General features: G+C 37.5%; 1 protein-coding gene across 1 annotated transcript; it reads right to left on the bottom strand.

Moving 5' to 3' along the window:
* Positions 1-13111: 13111 nt before the first annotated feature.
* LOC136236438 (NACHT, LRR and PYD domains-containing protein 3-like) lies at positions 13112-17024 on the bottom strand. The gene is made up of 3 exons (XM_066026592.1): positions 16755-17024; positions 16598-16698; positions 13112-15506 (listed from the first exon to the last, which is right to left on the bottom strand). Exons 2-3 carry the CDS (start codon positions 16632-16634, stop codon positions 13243-13245), a joined length of 2301 nt encoding a protein of 766 aa, XP_065882664.1. The 5' UTR covers positions 16635-16698; positions 16755-17024; the 3' UTR covers positions 13112-13242.
* Positions 17025-22189: the final 5165 nt, after the last annotated feature.

Genomic DNA, 22189 nt, shown 5'->3' with positions numbered 1-22189 from the left:
TCCCATAGCTGTGTTTCAACCTGGCATAGGCTGAAGTTGTGTTGATTGCTCCCTGCTTATGGTGCTAAACAATAGATTACAGGTTTTATTTTGCCATAATGTGCAACAAGCTTTGCGTAAACTGATGCCGAAAATATTTTTGCATGCTCTTACAATCGGCTCTATAGCATTATAGTTCAGCATCTGATGGCTGTACAAATCATCATGTAGGTAGAGGAAGAGCTGGTCTACAATGTAACAGTGTTTGCTTTCGCATAGCTCTACAAATGTGTTCACAACTGAATTTTAAAAATATCCTTCAAACCAGAAATTGTGATGTAACCGCCACCTTAATGTTGTATAACAGTTGGAACAGAGCTGAAGTGGATAGTCACCTCACATTTTAGTTGGGACCTCCCTTGTTTGATTGCTTTATACTTTTATGATCCGTAAAATGTTTATACTTGTTCATATAAGTATGTAACTTTTATCATATATCATGTATCTTAAATGTCTTTTAGTGAGGCAATTCTTTTTGTGTCATTGTAAGGCCCATCAACTGATGGCTACATGAATTCAACATCAGTTGGCATGTAGCCTTAGCTTCGTCCAAGATTAGCACTCCATCTGATTTGGGCTCTTGCTTGCCAGACTCTATACTGTTCTTTGAAGAGGATGTAACAAGCAACTTGACTGGCTATGCACTGTTTTCTTGCTTCAGGCTCATGCATACAAGCACCTGTATAAGACTGTAAAGTGGACTTCGATAACAGTTGAATAATCCCAAAATTCTTAAGAGTTTCATAAGCAGCAGGGCTTCTCATATACACTGCTAAAACTGCAAACAAACAGATAAAGTTATGATAGTATTTTTTTACCAATTTTAATGGTTATCATGCTCCACCTATTGCTTCATGATCCAGAAACTAACAAAATATTTTGTAACTGAAGTCCACAATCATTGAAAGGCCACGCTTACCGTTATTAGATTGGTCAGGTAGATACTGCTGTTGTTGACGCTTGCTATCTGTGTACCATATTTCTTTTATTAACTCGCCGACACCATAAAACCCATTGGAGGATGGAACATCAGCGTTCATTGTGTTATGATGACCATCAAATTTCCTGAATTGTCATGGGCTTTTACAAAGCAGAGATCCAGAAAGATGTAGGCTAATTTATCGCAAACTTCTTGATGAGTTCTTCACCCTATCATGTTCATCAATCTTTGGCGGCCATTGTTCATCCTCATTTACAATGGCAACATCCCCAAGAACATTGACACTACCTGGGTTCCAGTTCCTACGTGCATTGTACTGTAGTCATCAGTTCCGTATGGGACATCTACTGTTTTGCCATCCCTTGCCTTGACAATTCTGCTAGCAAAATTGAGTAGATGGAGTTTCAGCCATTGTGATTCCATGTAGACCACCCGTCAAATCTAGTAAAGTGTTAATTCTGGGCAATCAAAAGTGGTCAGGTTTATGAGAGGAAACGAAGGTTAACCTTACAATTTCATACGTGTATTGACACTCTCCCTTCCCATTATATACTCTTGAGATCAGTAGTACTTAAATCATATACAATATATTATATGCCCCTACTGGCACTTATTAATAAAGTAGTTAGTCATATTTATGTGTATTCGCATGTGTTTGCTGTGGAATAGTATACTTGTGTAGTTGTTTCCACACAATACTATAGCACAATATCAATGACCCTGTTGTTTACATGAAATTGGATGAACAAAAAGTGGCTGCCAATGTGTTGTATTGGATTGTGAGGATCTTTGACTCATGATCAACCAAGCTAGTGACATATTGCTTACTGATTGGGTTTCGACCATTATTTTGGATACTAATCAATGTTTAGTTTTCAGCTAATACTAAAAGTGTATAGTCTCAAGTTTCTCTATGAGCACTTTGTACCACTTACAGCTAATGGTTTATGATATAATTGTCTATTCTTAGCATGATAAAACTGTTACAGCACATATTAAATGTGTAGTTCGTAAAATGAACAAGTGTTTTGTTATTTAAGTTGTAGTGTGTGTGTACAAGTGTTATAGTCTACAATTTATCCACATAACTTCCATTGTTCTCATCTCTTGTTTCACTACTTTTTATCGCTGGAATATTACTCGTTAACTTCTTCTTTTTTTGTTATAGCATGGCTATGTGCCATACAGTATGGTAGTACTGTATACTAGGAATCGTTGCACCTTCTCACAAGAAAATTGACCAGAAACACAATACCTTTATGGCGCCTTGCTTGCGTGCACATAATTACTTTGAGATCAAGTGATCGTATTGTGATGTAAACTGCAATTAATGACTTTGTTGTTGTTGTATCTTGCTATGCACCACTGAGTGATATGTCTGGCATTAATGACAGTAATGTCATTATTATTAGTGACTTGGGTAAAGAGCATTAAGCGATGGGTTCGCAGCAAGGTGCAATGCAAGAAGATGCCATGTATCTTTCCACGTGTAGTTCCGGTTCCAGTTGTAACAATTATGGCGTGAATCGGATAAAGAGCAGGAAGCGATGCGTTCTCAGCAAGGTGCAATCCAAGAAAATGCCACGTGTCTCGCACATGTAGTTCCGGTTCCAGTTGTAACAATTACGGCAGTAATGGAGGAGATGATGGCAACACAGCAAATGAGGCTAGCAGCAGTAACAATGTGAATGATAGAGATTTCGAAACAGAAGGTACTGGTACCGTTAGTAGTGTTTTAAGAGCTCTGTCGCTGCCATGTACACGTTTGGGATGTAGTGATTTTAGTATCCCACATCAACCCCTAGAATCACCACGATCAGAAGTGGGCAGTGTCCTATTCTAGCAAGCAACGTATGCAATAATGCAGAACAATACAGCCATCATGGTACAAAAAGTATTCCTTGGCACTTTCATTGTATCTGATGTACCTTGTGAGTAAGGTCACAATCAGCTGCGGTAATGCTGAAAAAGGTGAAGTGTTACTACACAAAACTGTGCTTAAAATACTCTATGACAATACTTCATTATCATCATTTATTGTGATAAAATGGTTTTTGCTATTGAAACTTATCGAGATACAAGCTTTTTTCATTATCACACAGCCCTAGTTCTAGCCTAACAGGTATCTTTTGGCTTACCACAGTACATCCAGTGTATATGTTTTATGGACTTACCTGTGTCCTCCTTTGTGTCCCATTTATCTTTGCTGACAGCACAAGGTGTTGATTTGTGGTAGCACTATGTGATGGTTTCTCTATGTTTTTAATGGAAGTTTTTCATTGTGACTGGTCTCATGATTATTTTTTCTTTGCAATGTTGCATAACAGGCTGAACATAGCTGAAAACGAAGCATAATGGCTGTTTCAGTAATTGATAGTTGAGGCACACATTCAGATGAAAACAATAAACCTGACGCCATTCTTTCGTATAATGTGGTATGCGTGGGTTCACTGGTCATAATAATGTTACAAAAAAGTAAACAAACAAGCACAAGGAAAACTTGGGAATTTTAAATTTGATTAGGGATCAAAGAAATAAAAGCAGTTATAACAAGGAAGGTTGCCTACAACTGAAGATATTCTAGTGGGCATTTAATCCCTACTTCAGTCATGGTATTATTCTGTAATGAAGTGCATGTTTTAGGAGTTCTAATACAACAGACATAGAATTTTGAACAATCTAGATTTTCCATTGGTAGATCCGTGTAACTTTTGTTAATAATCAACCTGGAACTTTACTTATAAGGTAAAAATTATATGAGCTGAACAGCTAACAACAGTGGTTGGCTTGTGAGTTAGGTGTGGTGTGAACCCTGGACAACTTTTGTTTTTAACATTTTGTGCATCTTTTTAAAGCTGTTTTGTATTTTGACCCTATGAATATATACCAGGTTGGTTTTCTCCTTGTAAATCCATAGCTGTCATGTGGCTCACTGGCTTTCTTGGCCGCACAACACACTACTGTGTGTCTTGCCGGATGTACTTGCAGATACTCTGCCAAACATTTGAGTGTAAATTGAATGCTTTATGTAAAGTAGCTAGTTTATAGCCTGTGGCAACTTGATTGTAGTAGATATCTCTACAGGGTGATATGTATCACTTTCACATCTCAGCCGCCTGGGCTACTTCGTAATTTAGCCCAGCAACTTTTCCCAAGCTACATCTGAATGAGCCTGGGCTACAGCTGGGCAGCGATTTCATACGTAGATATTAAGGCCAAAATCGATTGTGGGGATCAATTAATACCCATTTGATTAGTATACATGACTTGGGTTTGGCTACGAAAACCACTAAGCATTTTGTTATCCTCGCTACCCTACGAGTTGAAAAATGGTGGGCTAAGGTGAGAACTAGTGCTACAGCTTATTTTCACCAATCGTTTCTGCACATTTTTGAATACGGACCACATCCCCATTACTGATAACACAAAATTGCCGCTCTAACCAAAGTAACTACTCTACTAGCAAACTTACACATCTAGGCCTTTAGTAAAAACTCTAATTATTGCATAAACAATTCAATAGCACTGATTAAAATTTTAAACTTGTATAACTGAAATTCATCTTTTGGTACGTATAATATAATGCATCCAGTGGTTGTACTCATATTGGCTTGGGTGATTGATCACCTGCTTCTGGATATTAACCTGGTACAGATCGGAAGTGTTACATATTAGCTGTAACACAGGGCATTCGGGCTGTTGCCTAATATGTACGCCCTCGGGCTGTTGGGCGTTCATATCAGGCAAAGCCCTCATGCCCGTGTTACAACTGCTACTTGTAACATAGCTGAACTCTATAGGGTGACTTTTGTGACTGAACTCTTCACAGGGTGGCTTGTGTGTGGCTAAACTGTCAACTTGTTTGTAGCTGAACTCTCTACATGGTGACGTTTAGTAGCTGAACTACCTGCATGATGACTTGTATTGTAGTTAAACTTTCCATAGAGTGACTTGTTTGTAGCTGTACCTTCTACAGGAACTCCTTACAGGGTGACACCGGTCTGAGTAGCTGAACCCTTTTTAGTTGTTTGTCTCTGCAGGATAACTTGTTTGTAGCTGAACTCTCTACATGGTTACTTGTTTGTAGCTGAGATTTACTGAATGTTCTAATAGGATGACTCCATTACTAGAGTATCACAATCAAGCGTCTACAGTGGATCCTCAATTATCCGAACACCTCATTTCCAAGCTTCTGGGAAAAACATTCGGATAACTGAATAAGCAATGAATCTTAGTATATTATGTATAGTAAATATGTACATAATGTGCTTTTACAGATACAATACAAGATAATCATCTGATCTACTGTACAAAGAGCTTTGTATAATGATATAATACAAAAAAGCTGTAGAGTCTACATCATAATGTTACTGTACATACATACCTGTATATATACACATGTATACAAATAGCCTGAGGTTAAGTACACTGTATTACATAAGATAAGACTACTGTATAGTAGTTGACATGCTTAAGGTATTGAGTAATATAACAATACTGTACAGTTCATACATATATGATGTTATAGACATCTGTTTAAGAGATGATAAGTGTTTCTTGGCAGCCATGTCCTTCAGTGATATCAAAACACTTGTGTTGTAGGCAGATGCCTCAGGTTGATACTAAAGCCAAGTGATACACTTTTCAAACATGCCCATGGCCTGAGCATGAGTTACTGGACATGCTACAATATCTGGCTCCTCTTCATTGTCACCATCATCTTCACAAATATCTACTGTCATCACCTCCGAAAACATGAGAAACAATTTCGTCATAATGCAAATGTTCATAACCTGATCATTGTTCAACCACTCTGTAACCTCATCTTCACTTAATGCATGTCCCATTGACTGAAACACATCAATAAATTCTGTTGCAGTGGGCTCACTGTCACTGTTTGACGGTGTTGTGTCAGCCAGTACCACAGCAGTGGAGTCACTGTCACTGTTTGATGATATTGCATCAGCCAAAGGGTAATTTGATCCCAAGCAAGAGATATCTTTTCTACGACTACTTTCATTGTAATAGACTTGGTAAATGTTGTAGGATAAATCAAATCTTCAGAAAGCAAAACATCTTGAAGAAGAGATCTCTTGTATCGCCTTTTCATTGACTCGAGCACACCTTGATCCGTTGGTTGAATTAAAGAAGTCACGTTGGAGGAAAAAACTTTGCTATGACTAAACCATCATCAGACACAAGAACATCTTCAGGATGTGCAGAGCAGTTGTCAAGGGTAAGCAATGCTTTTGGTGGTAAACTTTTGCTCTTCAATTCTCTTTGTACGTAGGGCAAAAACTAGTCATGGAACCACGAAGAAAATATTACTGTAGTAACCCCATGTATTCTTGTGATTCCTATATGTGACCGTCTCAGCAAAAACACGACTTGTTCGCACAATTAAAAAAAATTTTTTTATTCCCTCAGCAATATCAGCAGTGTCCAATGAATGGACCACCAAAGTTTCAGCCTTCTGTGGTGTGTAGTTTCGGAATTATAGTGATAGACAGTAGGAAGAGCAAGGTAATCGATTTGTACAGCGACTATACTGAAAATAAATTCCAGGCGCTTACATTCGTAGCCATAACTTCCGTTAGGATTAGTCTACAATGTTGCAATTTGGCTTAAAACGTTCACCATGGATCAACACATCAGCCAAGGTATAGTATTAGCCCTATAGATACTTGCACATATGGATATGAAGGCGGTTTTTTGGAAGAAATGATGACAATCTTGTTTATGTTTACCGCATCGTAAACAAACGCACGTGACACGCATACCGTTGGAGCTAGAGAAACGAAACAAAAAAATTTTCGAACTCTCCATGAACAGGCGAATAAGATGGTATATAATTTTAATCAATTTGAGTATTCTTTCTTCGAGTACTGGCTCGATAAAAACTTGCGTAGTTTTTTTTGTAGCATGTGTAATTTTACGAATTATTTTTAAATTTCAATTTTTTTCAATACACATGCTTGTGTGAACAAGTTGGGTTTTTTTGCTGAGACGGTCACATATATGACGGGAAAACTATCCATATTGGTGTTCTTGAAACATCGAGGACGCTTAGATTTACCAATGAACAACAAAGGCAGCTTGATAGAACCAGTTACATTTGCACAAGCATTCACTGTTACATGATCCTTGGCTTTCTTTCTTCCCTCAGCCCTTTTCTCAAAAGCACTTGCGAGGGTTTTGTCAGGGAGACAACGATAATACAGCCCCGTCTCATCACAATTAAAGATTTGATCTAGGCTATAACCAGAAATAAGGGATGGAAACTATTACTGAAAGTCTTCTGCTGCTCCACTATCAGCTGAAGCCTTTTCCCCCTGAATAGCCAGATTCCTTATTCCATGTTGCTTGCAAAATCGCCACTGAAAACCAGTATTCCATGTAAAACTTTTGTCTGAATCACCGTATAATATTAAAAACAAAATTCTGGCCTTCTCCATAAGAAGCAGGCCACTCGCTGGTATGTTCTTTTCATGCTGTTGACTAAACCAAATGTACAGTGCTTCATCCAGCTTCTCATATTCACCTACTTTCATTATTTTAACATTCTTCGCACCCATATCAACCATCTTTTGTGAAAATCGTAATAATTCATCCTTCTTTCAGTATCACACACTGCTTCGTCCAATATCGAAGTGCTGCGAGATAACAGTGTAAGAAACATTGGAATCAATGAGCTTAAATATCTTTAGCTTATTCTCGATTGAAAGAACAACTCTCTTTCTCTTTTCTCCAGTCTTCTTCATGTTCCCACCTTGAGTCCCGCTCATAACGCCGCCATTTATTACTCATATATAAAATAGTTTCAATTGTGGGATTCAAGTTTTCGAATTCAGATAATCGAGGTGTCAGATAACAGATTCGGATAACCGAGGATCCACTGTATTACACATAGTGGTTTTCATTGTATAACAGTATTGTGAATTTTTCTAAACCACTGAAAGATTATTCTACGATGAATAAACTACCCATACACTGATTTTCAGCTTATTCCTATAAGCATTGCCTAGTAAGCATGGCAACCAAATGCAAAACCTGATCCCATGAATAGTGATTGCAGCAACTTTTAGTTTTTGCATCTTAATTGTCTTAATCTTGATTTCTTTCAAACAACCAATAGGCATTACTTTTTGGGAGGCTATAAAAGGCAGGACGGAACAACAGAAGAAGCTAAAATGACATTCTGTATATGTGACCAAAACAGTTCCAAATCGTACATCAGGCAAAATCAAACTAACATCACCAGTGGATAGCTACACTATTGCACTAATAGTTTTGACCCTCACTAACTACTACTGAAACTGCTTGAGGCTGGTATTAACAGACGTCTTTTCTGGGTGGTGTGGAGAGCTTGAATGGTGTTTTCAGGTCTTTTGAAGTGCCTGGCTGTGGTTTACTGGTTGTAGGCCTGATAATGTTGGCCTGATAATGTTGGCCTGATAATGTTGGCCAAACAATTTTTCTGTTGATTTTGCTACATATCAGCCACTAAGAAGGCAGTACTGCCCTGTAATTTTGTGTCTGGACTTCAATCGTGGTCTGCCTCCATTTTGAAGTCTATCTCTTGCCCTCCTCCCCTTTGTGAGCACTCATGAAACTACTTCGCTTGTCCAACTGCTCAGATTTTCTGTCTTATTTGGCGGGAAACACTACAAGCAGCTACAAGTACTGGAAGTAGTCTGAAAGGTAATAGATTAATGCACCTCTTGTGTAAATTGTGTTTGCAAATTATGCTGACTTGGATTCTTAAAAACCATTTATCTCGAAACTTCTAATGTGTGATTTGGAACGTTTTCCAATATTCAGTCACATATTTAAACACTAGCATTTATACAATAATCACTGTGTAGCAACTCTACCGAGAATTCCATCGCAATCACAGAACAAGACTAAGGCGATTCTTGAGGGTGATCTTTAAATAGAATCCACACAAAACTATCCACTCTAGAACAATCTAACTAAACTAAACTACTTTCAAATACACTTCACTACACAATTGCTACTAAACTATAAGTTCTTAATCGTGACATTGCTGGCATAGTAAAAAGCCACTAATAAGCTACATATTAGTAGCTCAGTAATTACCCAAGAGATGCATCAATCTATTAAAAAGAAATACAGTAGAAGAAAAATGAAACAAGACTGGGGTATTCCATTCAACTTAAGCATGCCTTTATAAACAACTTTTAAAGACTCTATAATCACAAGTGACGTTTAGTCCATGTGGTAGAGTGTTAGGCTGGAAACTGGTAGGATAGGAGTTGGAATCCCAGTTGTGTCACTTTTTTTTCTTTTTCAAACCTTTTGGTTACAACTTTTCTTCAACAACCTTTTTTGCTACAACTTTTTTTTTTCATTTTGGCAGCCTTTTTGGTAACAGGTTTTTCTCACTCTACAGTGAAGGCTGTGTATTAGACTGACAAAAAGTGTCCTGATTATTAAGGTTTCCTGAATTTTCAGTCCAGTTACATGCTAAGGGATACTTTAGGAGCATTACCAAGTATCCAGATTATGTAGGTGTCCTTATTTTCAAGTGTCCTGATTAACAGGTTCCACTGTATTGGTTGATAATAGTTTGTGGTAGCTAATTTTACTGCACAAAGGTGATGACAATAGGTGATAATAGTCAGTAGTAGCTTACTCATACAATACTGTAAATGTAGGGATCATGGAGGTTAGAGGTGATGACAATAGGTTGTAGTGTAGTAAAGGGAACAGGAGGGAATGTTGTAGTATTGTTAACATACAAAGCTCAGCCTGCACTGTAGGCACATACTGCACCCTACCATTATGTAGTTTCTTTTTTGTTGTCAGTAAGTTAAATGTCATATGTATGGCCTACATGACAGGTACTATACTAATATCACATAATATGTAGTTTGTGCCTGTGTGGTAGACATAATATTATAGGTATGGACAGGTGGTACAATATTACAGTAATGTATTTGCTTATGTAGCTACACACAGCTTTCCTGTTTAAAATTATCTGTATGCTCACATCATTCCAGTATACTTGCAGGATGGCCTAGTGGTATTTAATGGTCTTTAAAAGTGACATTCATTATACATACAACATAGTTACATGAATTTTAATGCATGGATTCCATTACATGATGTGCATGCCCACAATATAATGCACAATATGGCAACTTCTACATTATAGGATAGGTACCAATAAATAATCTCTTTTGTTGTCAATCTTTTATCAAATGATGCTACATGTAACTATAGCCTGCGTAATAGGACAGGTACTACAAACCGTCCACATTGTTCACACCTATGTGTTATAAGCGTACACATTACCACAGTAGTTTAGCTACTGCAATTCTGCATGTTCAGGGATACCTGCGTGCTTCCCATGATTTTGGCAAGATGTTGGTATTAAAAATGTTACCACCATGCATGCTGCAGGGCATGAGCACTGATGTTTAATGCTTGGTTGTTATTATAAAGTGATCCCAGCACGTAGGGCAGGTACCAATGCTATATATATATATATATATTTAAAGCATTTACTTGGGCAAAGATCAAACGAATAAGAGTGCTATTATTTCCATAAAACACTGAACGGAAAATACAGCGCAATTGATCATGTGCATAACGTTAATTTTTAAATCATCAGAAGTAGCCTAAAAGATACTATTTGTTTGCTTTACTATCACACCTGTACTATATAGACACTCACCAATTGTCTGATGGCTGAAAACTGACGCTGTTCGAGTTCACGAAACGAACGCTCCAAACAAGACGACAAGACAGCACTTTAAAACCACCGCTGTGTGCACAATATGGAAATAAAAACATGAGGGTGTGGGCGAGAGACTAATATTAACATAGGTGCATTAATATTAAAACACTTTAAATCAGTGTATGGTAACGTGCATGCAATTCTTTATTGCACTGTACCATACTTCATAGTTTAACACAATGTGTACAGTGGGCACTTAATATAGTGGATATAAATTTTCTTACCTGTATTTGTACTTTTCTGTAGCTCCACCCCCTTATGATCCAGGATACCCTCCACAACAAGAGTACCCCCCTCAGCAAGGATATCCTCCTCAAGGCTACCCACAACCTGCTTATCCTCAGCAAGGGTATCCCCCTCAGCAGGGTTATCCACCTCAACAGGGATATCCCCAACAATATCCACAACAACCACAGTACCAACCACAGTACCAACCACAGTATCCATCTGGAGGTCAACAACAACAAAGTACCAATGTAGTTGTGGTTAATTCACAGCAACCTGCGGCACGAGTAGTACATGTGAGGGAGAAGCCTCGAGTCAATCATGTATTGCATTTTTTAATTACCTTCTTCATATTCCCTCCATGGATATTTGTTTGGATCATCTTGTGCATAATTTATGGAGTGTGAACTGCTGCTGACTGACTTGGCATCATATGACCATGTGTATATATATATATAGTTGTTGATAAGAACTAATATTTAGTAGCTGCTAAGCACTATCACTGTTGATGTTACACTAATCTGTGCTATTAAATAAATGTTACAGAGCTTTAATGTTATGAACTACATATGATTAAGAGGCTGTAGGTGAAAGATATAAGTATTTGCAGTGTTGTTGCATACAGTTTTCTGCTAAAATAACATCATATTCCTCTAAGCATGTACATTTTATCACAAGTAATTTTGTTCTACATGTAATTTAGAGACAAATCAGGTGTTCCAACAGCAATTCTGTATTTTCCCGATACACTACTTGATTACTGAATGCCAAACTTCAGATTTGCTTCCTCTGTGCTTTGAACCCCAGAACCCGACCCCTACAGTATACCTTTTGATTGTTATTCACAATTTCTCCATTGTCATTGCTTACCATACTTTAAAACTGCCTGGCCTCTTACAGTGATTGTGATATTAAGGGATCACTTAAATGACCTCGACTATCATGCAGTACTGGTAGTACTGTATTATAAGTTAAACACTTTATCCATATTGCAGGATTTGTGCTACATGGCATTAACACAAACATAGTTATAAGTTCAGATGGTATGTCATCAAAGACAAGTGACATCACTAGAGTTTACCCACACTACTATAGGACTACAGGTATAGGTAGATTATGATCATAAGAGTCATAATATTGGAAACAATCCAGCTGGTAAGCATTATGGTTACTAATTCATTCTGTTCCATTCCACTTTTCCATGTTTTAAAACTTCCTATAATGCTATAGGCTATATCTCTATGTATATCTAATAGTCTGTCCATAGTATACTACCCTACATTCTTTCTAACAGTTAAGTGTCCCATCATCTATTCATCACTAACAGTCATCAGTTGCTAGTTATAGGTCTCATTGACATTCCCTTTGTGTACAAATTCACTGTAGAAGTACGCTGTGTACTATGGAACTGACTGTATGGTATAGGTATGTGAAGAAATGTACTGGAACTATTGTGGTATCTATGAATTCGCTTGTATGTAGAATGCATATCCTTTATGAATAACATTATTTTCATGGCTTCAACTAACAGTTCCAATAAACTGTTTATGATACTGAAAAATGTATAGTATGTGAACACAGCCTCAACGTTTGGGAACCCCGCAGCATGCTAATGCTGTCTTGGAGTAAAACTTAATTTCCCTTTACAGTGAACCTTGTGCTGTAAAGCCTTAATAAATAAACTAATGTTCATTTGGTTCTACATGTGGTACTTTGAGATAAGTCACTCTAGAGCTATGGATGAAATGGTATACATGAAATTGACAAGGAGAAAACATCCTGACCGCCTGGCAGACTGTTCAAGTGTAAATCAGAAGGCTGCAGTTTCGAGACTGCCCAGGTCCAGTCATGGATTTTCTCCTTCACCTTTTCAAACATACTTTAAATACAGGTAACATCTTTAAACAGGCTGTAGGACCAGGTTCCTTTCAGCACTTGTGCTGTAAAAAGCTTTAATAAACAAAATACAATATGATTGTGTTTACAATGTCTATTGTCAGTTGTGTAGACACAACTACAAACACATTCAAGCACGAGTTCACAGCAACCAAGCAGTGATTCTTAGAACTTGCAGTTGGTGCTTTCTGAACAATAAAAAAGTATGTTTTGTTTGTTGTTTTGTTATAATACTGACAATGGCATTTTAATCTTTGTGGATAAGGCTTGTTAACTAGCAATTTTGTTGAGTGTAACACATAGTAAACAGCTATGCATTAAACAAAGAAAGCAATGCAGTTATATTTCTACCCAGTGCATATCTACAGAATAATATAAACTATTGGTAGAATGAGATGTTCAGTTTTATGGGACAACCTCTACTTTGTCTGCTCTCGTTAACATCCTCTTGCAAGGATTTGATTTCTTTCTTGACATCTTTAGAGTAATATTGTGGTATGTAAAACTCTTCTAACATGTTGTTAACATTGAGGGCTTGAATAATTTGCTTTGAAGCTTCTACGCTAATCGTATTGCCATGTATTGCTAGCCGTATCAGAGACTTGTTTTTCCTCAGTGCAGAAGCAATAACAACACAAGTATCATCAGTGATATCATTGTGGCTAATACTGAGTACCTGTAGTATATTTTGCTTTTCTATGACAGTAAACAATGCTATGGCTGCTTCAGATGATAGCTTGATATCACTCATGTACAATCTAACTAGCCGTGAGGAGGGATGGGACAGCATTTTGTAGAGATTATAATCCTCTCCAATAGTGAAGTTACCATTAATAACTAACCATTCAACTTCACAGTGGATGACAAGGTCACTGATGGATGAGGAGGACAATTGAGTAAGACCATTGAAGTAAAACCGTAGCCCTCTTATTGTAATTTTGTTAGTAACCAGTCCACGGTGCAACATCCATAAGCCATGATCCTGGATGTGTGATTCATATAAGCTGAGCATCTCCCATTTTTTGTGGGACGAGTGCATCAGGAAGAATGTGATACACTCGACATCGTACATTGTTAAGTAAGGGCTTACAAAATCAAGCAGTTTATCCTGAAATATTTTTGCATTTTGTATGAGATTGCAAATTGCTTCATCTCCAACCTCATAAAAACAACGAAAAAGCCACAAGCATATGAACATATTTTTCAGGAATTTGTCTGAAATTGCAAATGTATAATCACCTTTGGATAAAAATTGTTTAAATGATTGTCGTTGACCTTTGGTAAGTGTGATATAAAAAGAGAACATGTTATTGTAAAGATGGTTTTCAAACTTGTCTTGAAGCACTGTTAATTCTTCATCTGGCGGTAGATGGGTAACATAATAAGCTGCCAGAAATTCTTGGATTGAAAAATGGATGAAATTGAATGTCACTGTTTCTTCAGCAAGACCTAAGTACTGCACAGTTTGCAGCAGACCAAAACCATTAATAGCTACAGTGATATCTGGGCATGAGGACTTGATCTCATCTAATGTAAAGATCAACTTCTTGTTACTGAGAGCTACTAGGGCCAACTTTGATAGCTGCATGACTATCATCTTACAAGATTCTGGAAGGTCAGCAAGATCAGAAATGGTATCACTGACATGACTGTTACCCAGGTTGGAAAGATGGTGAGTGATTGTGAGACAGAGGAAACGCTCGTATAGTTGAGTGGCATTGCTAGGGAAGGGAACTCCTTGTTTGCACAGGTAAACCAAGACAGCCATATTGAATGGCACAGAACAAAGACAACTAATACTCAAGTGGTCATCCAGATATTGAGTGAGCTCTTTAACTTTGTGTGGCTGTTTGCTCAGTGCCTGTTGCACGAACTGCTTTCTTTCTACTTCAGTAAAGCCTACGATATTCACTGTCAGAGTTGCCTCCTCATAAAGAATCTCAGAGGCAAATGGGCATGATGACACAATCAAGCCACACTTGGGAAGCACCTGACGTGTCAATATATCAACAATTAAACTGTCTTCTCGCAGGTCACTAGGAAATTCATCAAATCCATCAAAGAGGAAAACAATATCTTTGCCTTTATGAGCAAGGAAGTGACTTGAAAAAGCAATGTCCGGTTGTCTTCCATCTCCTTTGAACTTACATAATACTTGGAGAAAATTATGGAGTGAGTGAGTTTTACTTGTTTGCTGCACAATGGGATCACGAAGGTGTATTAGTAAAACAAACTTGAAATTTGTCAATACAAGTTTCTTGCTCCACCTATAAGAAATTTCTTGTAACAATGCAGATTTTCCAATGCCAGGTGGGCCTTCAATCAGGATGAATTGTGGCTCACTACTCTTGTCTAGTGGATTCAGGATTTCATCAAGCTGCCTGGTTTCATAGAACTCCTCTTGCAAGTGATATTTGGGAACCGGTTGATCAGTTGTTTCTGAACTAACACTTCCCTTTTGAATTGATTTTGTAAGAGAGGTTCCTTGCTGTATGTAATGTTGACCTTCATAGTATCTTAGCAACGGAGGTATGAAAATCTTTGGATGGTCTGGCCAGGCATCATCTTCAACCCTACAGGCTGTTTCTATATTCAACTCATTAACCATAATTGATGATGGCTTGGCAAGTTGATTGATTCCGTCTAGAGGCAAGACTGGTGTTAATTACATGTACAATTTTTGGCTGCTTCTATTTGTACGGCAGTCAGGAGGTAAAATACTTAGACAAATAAGGTTACTATAAGGCAACACCACTACTAGCTATCCAGCTCCCTTAATTTGTACCTTATTAATGTGAACCACTAAAATAGAACTAAATATAATTTATTAGCTAGCTAAACACCCCATGAAGACAAAACCGAAGCCCTAGCACTAACTTTAGGTTTGCCATAATGATGTCTTTGTATGAAGGTAAGTTTATGGTGAATTTGAAACAAGCTAGGGCCAGGGTTGGTACAGCTTTGCCAGGAACCCTAACTCGCCTCGAATTCACCAAAAACTACCTTCATACAACTAGCATGTTTGATTCAAGAGTTATGGGTAATTGCCATACAAGTAGCAAAAAATATATTTGTGCAGCAGTGCTGTATGAATAGCTAGTAGTTGGCATGTGCTGGACACGAGGGGTTAGCAACAAACTGTAAATCTCATAGACCAATGGAGAAAATCTTAAATCTCAAAATTGGTCCAAATTTCCACTACGTACATGCTAACAGTTTGATAAACTTCTTTTGCATTTTGACAAGTTTTTAGCATAAATCTCTGTAAATCTTAAATCTTGTAAATCCCATAAATCTTAGGTATTTTTATTTTTACAGATCATTTAGCACAAGTACAGATGCAATTTTTGCTCGTCACAGACCCCTCAGCTGGACAACTGTTGGAACAACTTTAAGGTTGTAGGTACAGGAGTCCTACAGACCCTCAGCTCTTGTGTTGTAAAGTCTTAATAAATAAGTAAAAAGGCAAAAAAACAGGGTTTATTTATTTATATTATAGAGGACAGTATACAGAGATTAAGGAATACTATTACAATAATTAGCTAGAGCACTGCAGTAAACACGGGTCTACCAGTGTCTTGCACTGCCAGTAGCCATAAGTATAATTACTTACTAATTTCATTTACTATAATGCTATAAGGGTATATTAAAGGATACAAGTTGGCTATAGAATAGAATAGTTTATAAGTTGGACTCAACAGTCCCTGTTCCCATTATACATGCACAGTTCATACCTATGCCAGTCATGTACAGCGGATCATCATCCTCCATAGCGCCGGGCCGGCGGTAGCTGTAGCTGTTAGTCTCGAGAGTCCGAGGCCGGAGAGTCACTCAGCTAGATTATAGCATAGATTATAGTGTCCACACAAATGGTTGTCGAGATGGTTGTACCTTTTAGCAGCCGCTACGGTACGGAGTCGATCAGCGCGTCGCGTCAGGCGTACCGTGAGCGAGGGAGACTCAAGAGACTCAGTTCCGCCGTGAATCAGCTGGCTCAACAATGATCAAACGAGCGAAATCCTGAGATTCCGCCGGGTAAGTTATCACCCCTTCACTATAATGTCTAGCACTGGTGTTTACTCTAACTTGTCTCTTTTATATTCATAGCATCAGTGCCGGTTAGGCGCTCCGCTGGCTTTTAGCGCCGGCAGCGACTGGACGCGAGAGCCAACTGAGTTTTTTGGACTCTGAACCAATGATACTCTAATAGAACACTCAAATGCTCTTGGGAGTTTTAGCTGATAGCTGTTGACGTTTTAGTATGACAACTCGATTAGCATCATAATTTATAATTAGCCGCTACATGCATGGGTAGCCAATTCCCAAGTACTGAGCTGAGCTATTTGGTTGCTGCACATATTATTTCATAATAGCTAAGACTCTATGTTAAATTTTTCTAATAATTTTGTAAATCTGTGGGGGGATGTATCAGATTGGGCTGCTTTTTAAGCCAGGTACAGTCTAGATATGCCACTGATTAAATTATCCCAGCTACATGCAACTATAATCATCTCCAAGATGTTTAGCTATATGTACTTTTATTTCAGTTTTTCCATGTTTCCTTTTCTTTCTTTTTGCAACATGTGCAGTAACTTGCGTGCGCTCACACACACACACACACACACACACACACACACACACACACACACACACACACACACACACACACACACACACACACACACACACACACACACACACACACACACACACACACACACACACACACACACACACACACACACACAAACATACATGGTATCTGAACTACTAAAAGAAGTGGATGGCTATATAGCTGCATGGTCATGCATGATTTTTTTCATGTGTCTGGCTGTTATAGCGTTATGCTCATATGCAACTGACAAGTGAATCTGATCAGTTAGAGCTTTCACAAGGGATTAATAGTTTAAAATCAGGCAACATCAGGTAAAATCATCAGGTAACATCAGGTAATCAGGTAAAATCATGCAGGCATCCAATTTTAAATACAAACTTTGGCAATTCATAACTTCAGATTGGAAAAGAGTAATTGCCTTGAAATTTGGACTGTGGTGTACCAACATAGGTTAATGGATGGAGAAAATTTCAGATTTGTATTTTACTATCTTCCAAGTTCATAGAATTGGATGGTGTGGAAAACCCCTTTGCACAAATCCAGTCACAATTAAGGTGTAAGCATCTATACATGATAATTATACTACAGGCACTTGCCAGTTGGTACCTAAAAATGCTGCATACAGTAATAAAGTAAAGAATACTTGCATGTTACAGTTCTTACAACTGAGGTGATATACAGTGGAACTGTTAATCCAGAACCTGGAAAATCAGAACACCTCTGCTATAATCAGAACACCTCTGCTGTAATCAGAACACCTCTGCTATAATCAGGACACCTATAGCTGGTCCCAAGGTGCATAGGTTCCACTGTTTGAGCCGACTCATGATTGTAAAGAAATTATATATATCAATTTTATTGCTTTATGTATATAGCTGCTACTATGTATGGATGGCTCTGAAGGAGATCTCAGATGCTGCGGTCTTCTATATTGCGAAGAATGATTACCATTTTATAAAGTTGTATGCACCTATTAGCAGATCAGTAATGGTATGCATACAACCAGGGAATTAGTTTTACAACTACTATACAACTATACATTTTTAGTGAGTCTACAATCAAGTATCAGGTAACTATTTGTAGATATCAGTTAAACCTTTAAGCTACAGTACATTGACAGTGTAGTGGCCAGGTTGTAGCTATACGTATACGTAGCTAAAGAAATCATTTCTGAAATTAACTGTAGAATAGTCTTCTAAAAATATTTTAACGTAAAATGGATGGTCTCTGTACCATAATTATATTCCTTTAACAAATAATAACATTCAATTAAAGGAACAATTGAGAGATCAACTTGCACAAAATCGGTGCATCATTATAGCTATTGTTAAGGTGCAGTAGATAAGCTATTAGCAAACACATGATTGATATCAATAATAAAAACCTGTTCATTTTGATATGATTGTGCAAGGAGTTTAAAGACTGAGAAGGTATTACAATATATATCTGTGTGTGTGTGTGTGTGTGTGTGCGTGCATGTGTGTGTGCAATTGTTTTGTATTAAATGAAAGTACATGGTTTATAGGCTCCAGCTTATTAACTCAAAAATCAAGCCTTTTATGTTCAATATTGCGCTTTCAAAATGAAGATTGTGCTCACAAGAGTTGACTGTTTTATTAGAGTGTAACAGTATTCACTGACTGTTATATTGGAGAAAGTGACTGCTCTATTAGAGTATCTTGATCTTAAGCCTGCCAAGTTGCAAGTAATCAGCAAAGAAATAGCTAGTGCATTTTATGATGTTTTTGAAATGCAATGATGATATTTATTCGTTAAGGTGTGCTCATTTCCATTTTAAAAATTTGATAATCATCTCTATTATGCTAGATAATGCATGATGCTTTTGGTTATATATTATGCTTTAAATTATGCTGGCATGATTGGCTGGGGCCTAAAATTTGTTTACATACAAATTTGTTTCTCAAGTTCTCAACATTCATATGAAGATGTTTTGATATTAAATCAATATGCTTCACTAGAACCCTGTGCACCACCCAATATATTCAAAGATGTATGCAATTGATGCTTGGTATATGGTTGGGCCAATAGTGCTTGAAAGTAAAGGTGAATGTACACAGAATATACATTTTATAATTTGAAATCAACATTCTTATATTCTCAGCACAATAACAGGAAAACATTTTCATAATCCCAAGCAGTGCATTTAGAAACTTATACTACAGAAGCATTGTGTGAAGGGTCAACTTGTGCTTACAGTGTCTTTACAAATAATATTATCGATCACTGTTATTTGCAATCATGATCAGTGTTGTAAAAGTTGAAATTGATGGCTTGTATTCATTATCCTTACTGCATGCCACCAGCTGTTCCAATCAACAGCTACCAGCTAGTGGTGATGATGACCTCCAACAAGTTGCTACCATATGACCATAAACAGAAGATTGGTTGCCTGGTTGATGACTGTATCATCATGAAGTTCAATTATGGAGATAAACTGGACATTACCCACACTACTGGAAGTCTCATTGTTACACAGCCTGTAATTGTTAAGCAAGAAAATGCACCAGGTTGTCTAAAATTAACTGGCATGTCTGATGCGTTATAGTGAGAGTGGTAATGCATTCCCTAGTAAGTGGGTATACAGTAGTCATGCATGAAAGAACCCCAGAATGTACTTGGAAATAGTTGGCAATACTTTACAGCTTTTACAGTGCTATTTTGTTGTGGCATTCCATCAGAGCTCTGACTTGTAACCCATTCACTGGACCTCTTTCTAAAATGGTCCTTTGTTATCAATGAATAATTTGCTCACAGCAAATGGCCGCTGTATATCGATTGACCTATATTGGCCATGGAACTATTATAATACCACTCATATTTGCTGCTACCAAAGTACCAATAAGATGATTCAGCTTGTACAATTTATCACTAACTTTACATTATTCATTTGCTTGTAACAACCATTATGAGTGAGGAATATCATAAACGTAGTAGACCCAATGCATGATATGGTCAAATCACTGTCAGGTGACTTCTACTACAAAGTTTTAAATGTACTATAAGGCAAAACAATGAAAATGTAATTGGATTCAGTTCAGAGGTTAACTGTAGAGCTTAGTTACACCATTAATGGGGTGCACTTGTGCTATTTGGTCCCCATATACTGCCATGCAAAAAGTTATTAATTTGCTAAAGGATGCACAGAAATAGGCCATATACCTTGCTGTTAATATGCACACTTAAATACCATACTAAGTTTCTTGCCTCCAGTGTTTTCCCTCCAGTGCCTAATTAGTAGAAAAAACACCCTAAAATGTTAGTCTATTTGACTGGTTGGTGCAACGAATGAGATTTCTTTTGTTTGTAACAGCTAAAGGTTCACATTCAAAATAATGTAATTGCTATTTTTGAGATCACTAAATTATGTGGTTGAGTTTATCTTGTAAGAGCTGACAGTAAACCACTGACTTAAGTGTTCAATAAAGTAACACACCATCAGCAAACATTAAGGGGGTGTCATGGTACTTTGGCTACGTAAGTCCAACATACAGTAAAAACAACAGTGATGCCAAGACAGAACCCTTTGGCACACCAGAGGTATATAACAGATTCCCAATTCAGAGAATGTTCCATGAATAACAACTCTCTGGCGCCGCTTTGTAAGGAAACACCTAAGCCACAACAACACCTAGAATTGAATCAGATGCCTTGGAAAATCCAAGAACAGGTAGTGGATAGTAGAATGCTGCTCCGATGTTACAGACCATTCATCAACAGCTTGTAGTGGCAGGGGAGTGGTAGATATTTCCTGTTAAAAACTATACTGAATCTGACTTATTAAGCTCCATAGTAGAATACAAATGTTATAAACCAAATGTTCTATAACAACTGCAGTCAGACCAATGAGTCTATAATCGTGATCATTGGCATTAGCATCATTGCAACCATTTTTTGGCTGCCACCTTTGATTTTCTAACTTTTTCTGGCCTTTTAGAAGGCTGTACCCCTTTTTCACAGCTTGGCTGTTTTGGTAAGGATAATACTTCTTTTTGTAATTGTAAGCCAAAAGCCATTGTTTTAAGGCTTCCTTTTAACTTGTTTTTTTTCTTTACTACAGGAATTTTTGAATCTATGCATTTATTGTGAAACTAAATAAATGATTATCATGTATTTGGATGATTTGTTACATGACTGAACCCTGTACAGAATGTTACTTTTTATTTATTAATGTTTTACAGCACAAGTGCTGAAGGTCTGTAGGACACCTGGTCCTACAGCCTGCTCAAAGACTTTAGCTACTTAGACTTTAACTACTTAAGGTGTGTTTGAGAAAGGAGAAAAAATCCATGACTGGACCTAGGTAGCCTCGAACCTGCAGCCATCCGATTTACGCTCGAACGCTTACAGGAGTCTACCAGATGGTCAAGATGTTTTCTCCTTGTTATTTTCATGTAATTATATCCATAGGAATTCTAGAGAGTAACTCATTATCTCTAAATACCCGAAGTAGAACCAAATGGACACTAGTTTATTTATTAATGCTTACTGTATGTGCATATATAGCTGAGCAGCAAGATCTACAGGGCAATTTTACAAGGCTAAACACTGTAATTGCTTGTCATCTTGCCTTTTGGCAGCTTTTATACCAAATATTTCCACTGAAATGATTGAGATACTCTAATAGAGCAGTCGCTGAATAAGCAACAGTCTCTCTCTCTGACACAAGACCAAGTCTCCAAATAGCAAAACA

Source organism: Dysidea avara, chromosome 10 (genome assembly GCF_963678975.1).
Source record: "Dysidea avara chromosome 10, odDysAvar1.4, whole genome shotgun sequence".
Classification (NCBI taxonomy): Eukaryota; Metazoa; Porifera; class Demospongiae; order Dictyoceratida; family Dysideidae; genus Dysidea; species Dysidea avara.
Note: the sequence above shows the minus strand (reverse complement) of the source record. Positions and strands in the feature narration are given on the sequence as shown.